This window comes from Salvelinus sp. IW2-2015, linkage group LG4q.2, assembly GCF_002910315.2.
Source record: "Salvelinus sp. IW2-2015 linkage group LG4q.2, ASM291031v2, whole genome shotgun sequence".
Taxonomy (NCBI): domain Eukaryota; kingdom Metazoa; phylum Chordata; class Actinopteri; order Salmoniformes; family Salmonidae; genus Salvelinus; species Salvelinus sp. IW2-2015.
Window position 1 is genome coordinate 26,940,804 of NC_036843.1, and position 12,812 is coordinate 26,953,615.

General features: G+C 42.7%; 1 protein-coding gene across 1 annotated transcript; it reads left to right on the plus strand.

The window, feature by feature from the left end:
- Positions 1-339: 339 nt before the first annotated feature.
- LOC111963571 (visinin-like protein 1) lies at positions 340-7,721 on the plus strand. Its single transcript, XM_023987113.2, has 4 exons — positions 340-609; positions 3,253-3,419; positions 4,982-5,197; positions 5,707-7,721. Exons 2-4 carry the CDS (start codon positions 3,258-3,260, stop codon positions 5,902-5,904), a joined length of 576 nt encoding a protein of 191 aa, XP_023842881.1. The 5' UTR covers positions 340-609; positions 3,253-3,257; the 3' UTR covers positions 5,905-7,721.
- The last annotated feature ends 5,091 nt before the right edge of the window (positions 7,722-12,812 follow it).

Here is a 12,812-nt window from a genome sequence, read left to right on the forward strand (position 1 = left end):
GGGGCATGTATGTGGTATAATCTGACTGAATATAACTGTTAAAGTGTAAATATTTACTGAATATTCCAGTATGATGCATAGCTCTTCAAAAAAACAAAATAAAATCCCCCAGGTAAAATACATATTTAATTATGCTGGGTGTGCTTATTGACTGGTTTTGGTCACCTCAATCATAATTTATCCATACACCTACCTATCCAATAAATGTAATTATTTGTGCTAAAAGGGAACACGACTTATAAGTCATAGATAGGCCTATACTTCTTTTATCAACGCAAATATAAAATCAAGCAGTTGGAGCAATGCACAGAGACAACAGTCAACATAAGATCAATTTGTGATGCACACGGGTGACGCCGTATGTCTACAGTCGCATTACCAAAGACTAGCGTGGGATCGGTCCCTACTGCCGCTGCTGCCTGCCTGCGCCTGTCTCATCTGGAATAGCACGGGAACCCGTTATTTTTCTCTCTGCGTCTTGAAGAGGCCAATTTTAGGGTATATTCCCATTTGGGCACTCTTGATCATCGGGAGGTTTTTGACTGTCTCAAAATACACGACAGTGCAGACGACCATTAGCAATAGCATCTCCAAAAATTGTATAATAAGGTAAGAAGCATGTGTCTGCAGAATGTCGTTTTTATGTTGGCATGGCATGTATTTAAATAGTTTGAGATGATTGTCTAGAGATATAATCATTTCCATTCACGATGTATCACATAATTGGGGGTTTTCCTGCCCTTATAGACACGTTTCAATGAATGAGATTTGGGGAGAGGTTTGACGTTTTATTTGGTGGATATGTGCATCCATCATTAACATTTGCATAACGTTTAGAAATATAAAAACATGCTTAACTAATTATATTTCGAAAATAATATTCATATCATGTTTTTCCGTTGGTTTATTCACATTTCACGAGAATGACCAGTTGTCATTTGATTGGTTGATAGTTCATTTTTGACGTTTTTATCATTTTTAGATGGTGCGCATGGTGAAAAATGACATGAGTGAGTGGTGTGATTTCGGGCGGGTTATCACTAACCAGGTTTAATTCCCACACCACTGCGTCGTTTCTATCGGAATGCACTTGCATACCCCCCTCTATGTCCGAGCAGGCTTGTACCATGAACTGGATATCTGAAACGACATGTTCTATCTGCAATTAAATTGCATATGTTTCTCCACATGACGTTAGTGTTGCGCGTACATGTGATGTGGACAACTATACATTGTTCTATTTGGAACGAGGTTAATCTAAGGGACTAGAATATTAAGCCTTCAAACCGTAGGAGCCAAACCCATTTTCACCTTCCCTCTGATCTCTTTTCTCATCTTCAAGCAAAATGTTCCTCCTCAAGGTCATTCCATGCCTTAGGCTCATTTGATGTTATGTAAGATCCAAATCATTTCAACACAAGCCTTTTGGTAGCATCATCTAAATATATGTCATTTTTTAATGAAAAATATCCTTTGCGCCAAATGTTGGGTATGCAATATACAGTGCAAATAGGCCAAGCCCATGTCAATGTAGTGTGCCTGTGTATTGTGTAATGTGCCTGTATGGGGGCATACATGGCCTCTGCAAAGAGGTCTGCACCTTTCTGGAATAGAAAGTGCACTGCTACATGGTTGTTGGTTCAAGCACGGTGCTTGCTGTCAATGACTCCATCACAATGTATGCCTACTGCATAGCCTAAACCTCAGGCCATCGACAGCGTTGATCACATTATGGTTGTTCCAGTTATCATGATCTCCCACAACTGTCAATTTACAATTAATCTTTGAGTTAATTTTATTATGTTTTCTAGGACAGGATAACATTTGAGCATGTAAGGCAACTGTATGAAGGCCCATGTATAGTTCCCACAGTCAACATATTGGCAGAACAGATGTAAGCAGTAGCCACTGCCAATCCAGGCTGTCAGATTTGTGACTTTCTATTATTTAAGATGATGATCCACTGTGAGAGAGCAGCTCACCCGTTGGGTTGATTCCCTTGTTGATTAATTATCCAGTCAATGGCTTTAAAGGATTAATGAAGTACTGCACCATCGACGCTCCCTCCCTCCGCCCAAAACATGCTGCCTGTCTGAAGAGAACCGCATCAACTCCTATCTAACTACAGACTCCCTCACTCTTCGTCGTGTTATCATCTGAAGTTGCGGAAGGCATCGCCCAAGAATTTGCGAGATCAACACGAATGTCTGTTTTGTTTTTACAGGGACTTTGAGATTCCTTGTGTAATGAAAAGCGCTATATGAAATAAATATTCTTATTCTTATTCTTATTGCCCATGTACCCTATGGGTTACACACTGCTGGCTTCATATAATTACTCCATTATGTGATGAGGACATGTCATTATCACTCACTTCGGTTTTCATTAATGAATAGATTCCTCTAGAGGTTTATACTTTGACGTTATTAAACGTGAACTGCAGTTAAAAGCATGCGTCCCAAATGGCACCCTATTCCCTATATAATAAACTACCAATGGACACTATACATTTGGGACGAACACCAAACATCAGGCTGCTGGTCATTTTGGAATCCAGAACCAAAACTCGCGTGCGAAAGTCTGTCACAAGAGACTATAGGCTACAGGTAAAACATAGACAGGTTGTTACATGATAGGTAATGATCGAACGCTTTGATGTGAGTCTTGCTGACTGCAGTGTTCCTGCCCAGCACTGTGTGATGTCAGGCCAGAGACTGTGGTGCCAACAGATTTAGAAAACACAAATAGAACACTGGCATCAGGCAGGCAAAGCAATTCATTATTGATGAATAGTCTTTTCTATTTTTTTAAATTTATTTTACTAATTTCATTCCTTATAAAGGGACTGTTTGAAACAAAGCAGATTTGAGAGCAAACTTGTTGGTTACACTTCCTATGAAAACCCTCTCTTTATAACGCATTATAAGCACGTTTATAACACCTTATGCGTTATGCATAATGCATTGTAATGCACAACATACATTTGAATGTGTGGTAGGCTATTTCTATCACCATGATTAAAATGAGGAAATGCCTTACACTATATTGTACTACATGTTGGTATAAAAATACCCCGATGAAGGTCTCTTGAGACCGAAACGTTGGTCTTGGATCCATTAAATGTTGCGAAGCATCAAGATCACCCATGTGCTGGAGTTTCCTTTCTATTCAGTATAAATCCTTCCCAGTCATCCTTTTCAGAGATGTTTTATGTTTTTGAGTCTCTTTGGTCATATGCTTCCTGCACCACAGGCACCATGGGAAAACAGAACAGCAAGCTGACCCCTGAGGTGATGGAGGACCTGGTGAAGAGCACAGAGTTTAACGAACACGAGCTCAAGCAATGGTACAAAGGCTTCCTCAAGGACTGCCCCAGTGGCAGACTGAACCTGGACGAATTCCAACAGCTCTATGTCAAGGTGTGTTGCGATTGGCTACGTTCTCTTATTGCAGATCAGGTGTGGTACATCTGCTTCACATGCTGGAGACATTATTTGTATGGTGTTGTAACTTCTAACTAGGGAAATGATTGATATCATGATTATATAATGTGATTGTTAGAAATCTTTGTGAAGCTAGAACAGAGCGGAATCAGGGTTTGATTTCTCTGTTTGTATTCAAACTGCACTGTTGTTCATTATATTTTCTAACTGATCATAAAGCTTTAACAGTTGTCACTCTGAGCTATGTATTATGGAATCCTTGTAAAAGGTTCAAAGGAAGCCAGTAGAGGTGTGTGGGTAAAATCACTGGGGAGCCAAGCCAGGAAAAATATTACAACCTGTGTTGTGATAAATGGCTTTGTTTGCTCTATTACCTGTTAGTTCATATGCCTGGAAAACCATGATATATTGGCCTAAGGCCGAGACAATAAGAAGTCCAAGTGTCCGAATAAATTCAACCACGCCTTTGTTACGTCACAAAACAGGAGAGCAACATCCAAAACAATTTAGTCCAATCAATGTAATCAAAATATCATGTGGCTGTCCATGGTACTGATTTCTGTGTGTGCGTAAGGAGAAAAAACATGTTGACTCACCCTACTACCAATGCCATCCTCCTCTCTTTCATGTTGCCGGAACGGTCTATGACTCAGTCATACAGTTCACACGTTTAGTTTTTGTTATTCTAGGCTACCTTGCTAAAATGCTTGCTCTCTAGTCTAACTAGTTATCATTAGCCTACTACATCTAGCTACATATTGAACTTCCATCCTCTCAGGCCAGTGGCACAATGTATGAATTTATGGTTGTATCAGAATTGTCATTATAATCATTGGTCAGTATGGAGAATTAAGTAAAACCAAGTCCAAATCCCTATCTCCATCCATTGCTAATTTAGGAAAGGGACAATTTTAGCTAGCCTCTGGAGGACAACAACACAACGAGATGCAACAATTAAAGTTTTTTTCTGTCAATGACGTTTAGTTTTTGATGTGATGTGACTGGTGTGATGCCAAATCCAAACTGGCTTCGCTTGCCACTTTTTTTTGGTGTGCCAGGACCATTCACAGTTGAGTTCACTCAGTTTAGCTCAACGCTGATTGCCTATTATTGTATAGAAATAAATATCAAGGGAGGCCAAATGCTCGCTGGCTTCCCTTGCATCCAATGTTACGGGCGGCAACAATGTCATACTCTTTTTGACCAGACAGCATTACATAGATGGGCTACACATACAGAGACAGAGGGGCGCTGTTTCGCTCACTAGGATGCTTTCTCCAGTGAGAAGGAAAATTATGAAACACAGAGAGACGGAAGATAAAATATTTTCTGTTTCATTTTATTTTTCTTGGTACATTTTTGGGGGTAGCCTGGCTTCCCTTGGCATCCATGAATACACAACACTTAAGGAAGCTGTTCCTTTCAGTTAGAGATAGATCTAAAGATAGAACTAAAGACACGTTTTTAAACGTCATGTCAGAGATGAATAAATAGTTGGATATCACAGCTGTCTCTCAATCAATCACTCTACTTTTCAGTTCTTCCCGTATGGCGACGCATCAAAGTTTGCACAGCACGCCTTTAGGACCTTCGACAAGAACAGCGACGGCACCATCGACTTCCGAGAGTTCATCTGTGCCCTGTCTATCACATCGCGTGGCAGCTTCGAGCAGAAGCTCAACTGGGCCTTCAACATGTACGACCTGGATGGAGACGGCAAGATCACCAGGGTGGAGATGTTGGAGATCATCGAGGTAAGGAATCACATTGATGGCTGGTTTCCCAGACACAGATTAATCCACATTCAGGATTAAAAAGCTATTTCCTCCATTGAAATAGCTTTTTAGTCCATTATTAGGTTTAATCTGTGTCCGGGAAACCAGCCCTATACTGTGTGTTTAAAACAAATCATACTGGATTGTTACCATGACGTTTATACCATTTGTTAAAGCTATCTATCCAGTTTGAAGTAATCAGCAGTGCATGTTATTAGAATGTATTCTGCAAAGGCAAACATGGCTAAAAGGAAACATTGAGACAGAGGACAGTCAAGTTTAGCTAGATGATCAGATGTGTAGGACTACAGTGTTATATTGTGGGGAACATTGGTAAATAACTGAAGTAGTATTGAGATTAAACTTTGAACATGTTAACATATTCGCCAAGACTGTCTGAAAATAGGTGTTTCATTCATTATACCCCTGTTCCTTTCTGTGATATTGCCGTACTTATCATCCCTCCATGTCGTCCCGTGTCCCTCTAGGCCATTTACAAAATGGTGGGCACTGTGATCATGATGAAGATGAACGAGGACGGCCTGACACCGGAGCAGAGGGTGGACAGGATCTTCAGCAAGATGGATAAGAACAACGACGACCAAATCTCATTGGATGAGTTCAAAGAGGCGGCCAAGAGCGATCCGTCCATCGTGCTCCTCTTGCAGTGTGATATGCAGAAGTGAGAAGGGGGTGCTCATCTGTATAAAACCAGATGTGTACACTCTCTTTGGACAGGCAGCACATGTTTTAATGTCTCATTTAAGTTCTTCTTCTCAGCCATTTCCACAGGAAAAAAAATTATGCTTGGACTATTTTTCAATGGACTCGCTTCTTGTGGTTGTATGCATGAGAATGTGAAATAGCTGAATCATTTTGGATATATTATATTACACAATATCATGATACATTTATATTTTATCAAACCTAACCTACCAATGTGAATTGTGCACAAGTAATCCTACTCCATTTACCCATTCACTTTTAGGCTAGCTTGTATATCAGTGAAGCGCTATACATTGAATTATTCTGTTCTTGCAGTATTTAGATGATCCATGTCCACTGCTGCAGCTAGCTGCTAATGCTAATGCTTAACATACTGGTAAATGAACAATAATTCCTATGATAATTGTAACTCGTCTCTATAATATCCAAACTTCTTGAGCTCTTGGAAAAATAGAGACCGGAACTGTGTAGGTTCCAATCTTTGCATGCATGTGTTATGTGTTCAGACTCTATAATCTAACCTCTTCAATTTTTGCATCCTCAAGAGCGGTATTCAAGAAGAAGCCCTCCGAAAAGCGTTTGGTATTGTTGCATGGGATGTACAGTAGTGATTCACCAGACCATTATATTATTAACCTCCTGTGGGAGCATGTTGCCCTCATTATTAATAACATTACGTATGTGTAATTAATATGACACGAGTTCTTGAATGATGGCTAATACGAGCCCTTGTTGTAACCTCTCACAGAGTCCAGATGTATCTGAAAGTTGAGTATTGAACTAAAGTCCAGCACTATAGAACAACTAGTGAATAAATATGCTGCTGATGATGTACTATATTACCCTTATAATATTATTCTATTGCACTGTTGCCATCAATCAACACCAGGCCAATGCTTATCCATCTTCAATGGTAATAACCACCTATCACTCTTAGCATTGCTGGATACATAAAGCGCCACGATAACTCCAAATTGGTTGGAATTCTCAGCCTGTACGTTTGCCCACTCGATTAACGATACAAAGTAACATCATACATATCAATATGTTTACAGTGACACAGAGCACGGCAAAAATGTAACAAATCTTGGCTTTCAAGCACGGCGTCCGGAGCTTGTGAGTTTCCAAAGCCAGATAGGAAAAGCCTGAAGAGTTTACTGGACATACCGCGTTCCTACAAAAGGTACTTTTATAGAAAACAACTTTTTATTGAAGGTTTAATCTTCTAATCTCTCGATCGATCTAAGTTTACAATGGTCTGTGATGGTGCAGAACCCCTCCACGAGTTGCAAGAAGTACTAGATAAAAACAGAGCTTCTGAAACTAAAAGTTCTAGTTCTGTTTCAAATTGACTCCTATATGGATTGCAGATATCGTGAAAATGTGCATTTCCTTGAACGTACTAGACCTATTTACCATTTCGAAGCTATGCAGGCATGTACTGGCAAACATTTCACTTATTATACTAGTGGAAGCTGACACCGTTTTTCACAGTTCTGGATACAGCATAATGTAGACTTGAATGCTCATTATTGATTATTATTTGTCTATACTATTATTTGTACAGGTAGATCCAAACTTCATGGCAACAATCTTTGTCAAGTAAATGTTTATACTAAATATGAAAAATCTAATTTAAAAGATAAGTGACTGTGTATTTTGTTTGTTTTGTTCTTTTTATACATGTGGCATGTGTTGCACCCAAAATTACATAGTTACATTCTTTATGTAGTACTAATGAAACTCAATAAAAACATCTATGGGCTTTTTCAAAAGGCATGGTCTGGTAAGTGTGATGCTATTCATTAACCAATCAATCAAGAATGTTACATATTTCCGTGATCGATACACCAACATGGAAATGATGCAAGTTTGACAATTGGTTAGGTTCCAAAGGTATACGTTTTGTGATGCATTTTATTGTTGTTTGAGGTGAATTATTCACCTTTCAAGATTCTCTGATTTAACCATTTTTCCCATTTCTGTCTATTTTTCCGCCAATGTCTGTAATTGCATTTATTACAACCAATGACAGTTAGTTAAGCCAAGATTTGTTAAATAATCAGGGGTAAAAGTAAGGCGGTAGGGTCCGGTACGGCATCCCGGCAAAATAAAGGGGGGGGGGGGGGTACGCCATGGGGGTACGCCATACCGATAAAACATTAGCTTATCACAATAATGAAAACAAAATGTCAAGAAAACTGTAGGCTGTTACACCACTTTTTATCATTACTTCATGTCAGATGCATGAAAAATGAGCGGATGGACTTGAAAACTGGTGGTGTAGGCCAGGGTTTCCTGAACTAGGTCCTAGTAAAGGAGCCCTTTGAAGAGATCGTTTGAGAATCAGATAAAAAGCATCATGACTGGTTGTGTTTATGCCACAATAAAAGGTTATACATTTTAAAAGTTAAATGATAAATCTTTACGACTAGGCCCACAGAGATCCTATTAAATTAACAGGGATTCTATATGTAGTTCTATAATTAGGCCGCTAAACATTTTTGGTGCAATCGCACACACATATAGGAGGTCCCGTACCGGGAAGAAATTAATTATACATTCTCCCCTGTGTATATTTTTTTTGCAACAGTAAGAATTCCAACATAATACATTCTTAGAAAAATTGGCTGCTTAAAACACATGCAAAAATTATTTTTCTTTCGTCTCTCTGTTTCATAAATGCCCTTCAGTTCGCAAGAGGCTGAAGGTATGTCACTGGAGAAAGCGTCCAAGCGAACGAAACAGCGCCCCTCTATCTCTGTATGTGTAGCCCATCCATTCTGTCTGGTCAAAAAGAGTATGACATTGTTGCTGCCCTAGCATTGAATGCAAGGGAAGCCAGCGAGCATTTGGCCTCCCTTGATCATTTTAGGCCATCAGCGTTGAGCTAAACTGAGGGAGCTCAGCTGTGAATGGCGCACCAAATAAAAGCGTCAAGGGAAGCCAGTTTGGATTTGGCTTCACACCAATCACATCACATTAGAAGCCAAACATCATTGACAGAAAACTTGAATTTTTACATCTCATTGTGTCGTTGTCCTCCGGTGGCTAGCTAGCTAGCTAGCTATAATATGCCATTTCCTAAATTAGACATGGATGGAGATAGGGATTTGTGGTTTTACTTAATTCTACATACTGGCCAATAATTATAATGGCGATTCCAACCATAAATTCATACATTGTGCCCTTGGCCTAAGAGGATGGAAGTTCAACATGTAGCTAGATGTAGTATGCTAATGTTAACTAGCTGGCCTGGCACATCGTTGCCCATGAAAGGAAGTTAGGCTAGAGAGCAAGTATTTTACCCAGGTAGACTAGGACAACAAAAACTAAAAGTGTGTATGACAGAATCATAGACCGTTTAGGCAACATGAAAGAGGATGGCATGGGCATTTCTCTACAAGTAGGGTGAGCCAACATGTTTTTTCTACTTGCGAGCACACACACACACACACACACACACACACACACACACACACACAACCCTACAGCATGGTAACTCTCCGTGGTTCTAAATCAATAGTTGTTTTGTAGTCCGAAAATGTTGGAAACGTTAACTTGCTTGACCATGCTGTAGGTCATGTAACTGCTTGTTACATGCAATATGTTTTGTGGACTTCACTGGACAGGTGTTGCTCTCCGGTTTTGTGATGAAACAAAGGTGTGGTTGAATTTATTCTGCCATTGTCTTCTTATTGTCTCGGCCTTAGGCCTACAGTATATAGACACTACATGACCAAAAGTATGTGGAACATCTCATTTCAAAATCATGGGCATTAATTTAGAGTTGGTCTCCCCTTTGCTTCTATAACAGCCTCCACTCTTCTGGGAAGGCATTCCACTAGATTTTGGAACATTGCTGCGGGGACATGCTTCCATTCAGCCACAAGAGCACTGATGTTGGGCGATTAGGCCTGGCTCGCAGTCTGCGTTCTAATTCATCCCAAAGGTGTTTGATGGGGTTGAGGGCAGGGTTCTGTGCAGGCCAGTCAAGTTCTTCCACAGTGAACTCGACAAACCATTTCTATATGGACCTTGCTTTGTGCACGGGGGTATTGTCATGCTGAAACAGGAAGGGGCCTTCCCCAAACGGTTGCCACATAGTTGGAAGGACAGAATTGTGTAGAATATAATTGTTAGCGGTAGCGTTAAGATTTCCCTTCACTGGAACTAAGGGGCCTAGCCTGAACCATGAAAAACAGCCGCAGGCCATCATTCATCCTCCACCAAACTTTACAGTTGGCATTTTGCATTCGGGCAGGCAGCGTTTTCCTGACATCCACCAAACACAGATTCGTCCGTCGTTCGGCCAGATGGTGAAGCTTGATTCATCACTCCAGAAAACGCATTTCCACTGCTCCAGAGTCCAATGGCGGTGAGCTATACACCACTCCAGCCAGGGTTCTTAGACTTGTGTGTGGCTGCTCGGCCATGGAAACCCATTTCATGAAGCTTCCGACGAACAGTTCTAGTGCTGGCGTTGCTTCCAGAGGCAGTTTTGAACTCGGTAGTGAGTGTTGCAAACGAGGACAGAAAATATTTACGTGCTACTCGCTTCAGCACTCGGCGGCCTCTTTCTGTGAACTTGTGTGGCCTACTTGTCACGCCCTGACCATAGTAAGCTGTTTTTCTCTGTGTTGGTTGGGGCGTGATAGTGACTAGGGTGGGTCATCTAGGTGTTTGTATGTCTATGTTGGCCTGATATGGTTCCCAGTCAGAGACAGCTATTTATCGTTGTCTCTGATTGGGGATCATATTTAGGTAGCCATTTTCCCCATTGTTAGTTGTGGGATCTTGTCTACAGTAAGTTGCCTTTGTGCACTCTAGTAGCTTCACGTTTCATTTGTGATTTTGTTGTTTTGTTTAGTGAGTTTCTCTTTATTAAAATTATGTGGAACTCTATGCACGCTGCGCCTTGGTCTCATCATTACAACGATCGTGACAGAAGATCCCACCAACAAAGGACCAAGCAGCGTGCCCAGGAGGAGGAAGTATCCTGGACTTGGGAAGAGATCCTGGATGAGAAGGCATCCTGGACTTGGGAGGAAATCCTGGCAGGACAGAATCGCCTTCCTTGGCGGGAGTCGCCTAGGAGCATGAGAGGACAGCAACGGCATCGGGTAGGTAGGCCACAGAAACCCCAAGACATTTTCTGGGGGGGGGGGCACATGGAGCAGTCGGCGAAGTTGAGGGGTGAGTCAGAGACTGTCGAGGAGTTATTGGACAAATTGGAGGAGAGTGAACGGAAGGGAGAGTTGGAGACCTTCGAGGAGTTGTTGATCAAATTGGAGGAGAGTGAAGAGAGAGCTGTTGGTTTGGCATAGTATGCACGGCATTCGCCCTGAGGAGCGTGTTAGCTGTCCGATGCCACCTGCGCCAGTTCCTCATACTCGTCCTGAAACGTGTGTTAAAGTTCCGGAACAATTGATGCCGGCTATACACACCAGATCTCCAGTGTACCTTCACAACCCGGTATGTCCTGTTCCTGCTCCTCGCACTCTCCCTCAAGTGCGCTTTTCCAGTCAGGTGTGTCCTGTTCCTGCTCCTCGCACTCTCCCTCAAGTGCGTGTCCCCAGTCAGGTCCGTCCTGTTCCTCTTCCCCACACTCGCCCTGAGGTGCGTGTCATCAGCCCGGTGCCACCTGTACCGGTCCGACGCATCAGGTCTCCAGTGCGCCTCCACAGTCCAGTACGTCCTGTGCCTCCTCTCTGCACTCGCCCTGAGGTGCATGTCATCAGCCTGGTGCCACCTGTACCGGTCCCACGCATCAGGTCTTCAGTGCTCCTCCACAGTCCAGTACGTCCTGTGCCTCCTCGCCGTGAGGTGCATGTCATCAGCCCGGTGCCACCTGTACCGGTCCCACGCATCAGGTCTCCAGTGTGCATCCACAGTCCAGTACGTCCTGTGCCTCTTCCCCGCACTCGCCCTGAGGTGCGTGTCCTCAGCCCGGTGCCACCTGTACTGGTCCCACGCATCAGGCCTCCAGTGCGCCTCCACAGTCCAGAGCTTCCGACGACAGTTCCCAGTCCAGAGCTTCCGGCGACAGTTCCCGGTCCAGAGCTTCCGGCGACGGTCTCCAGTCCGGGGTCTCCAGCGACGATCCCCAGTCCGGGGTCTTCAGCGACGGTCCCCAGTCCGGGGCCTCTAGCGACGAGCTGCAGTCTAGAGTCTTTAGTGACGAGCTGCAGTCCAGAGCCTCCGGCGATGATCCATGGTCCGGTTCCACAAAAGCGGTGGGATCAGTGTAAGGAGGGGGGGGCTGCGTCCAGAACCGGAGCCGCCACCAACGGTAGATGCCCACCCGTACCCTCCCCTATAGGTTTAGATTTGCGGCCGGGAGTCCGCACCTTTGGGGGGGGTACTGTCACGCCATGACCTTAGATATCTGTTTTTCTATATATTTTGGTTAGGTCAGGGTGTGACTAGGGTGGGTACACTAGTTTTTGTATGTCTAGGGTTTTTGTATGTCTAGGGGTTTTTGTATGTCTATGTTGGCCTGATATGGTTCCCAATCACAGACAGCTGTTTATCGTTGTCTCTGATTGGGGATCATATTTAGGTAGCCATTTGCCTAATTTGTGTTGTGGGATCTTATTTTTGTATAGTTGCCTTGTGCACTGCAATACTGCACGTTTGTTAGATTCTTTGTTGTAAGTGTCACTGTTAAATGAATGTGGAACTCTACGCACGCCGCGCCTTGGTCTCATCATTATGATGAACGTGACATTACCTTTGCTTCCCTGGTGATTTTACCCACGCACCGCTACTGGCATTAGCGCAATTGCTAACTAGTCTTAGCGCAATGACTGGAAGTCTATGGTAGCTGCTAGCATGCTAGTAGGTACCATAGACTTCCAGGCATTGT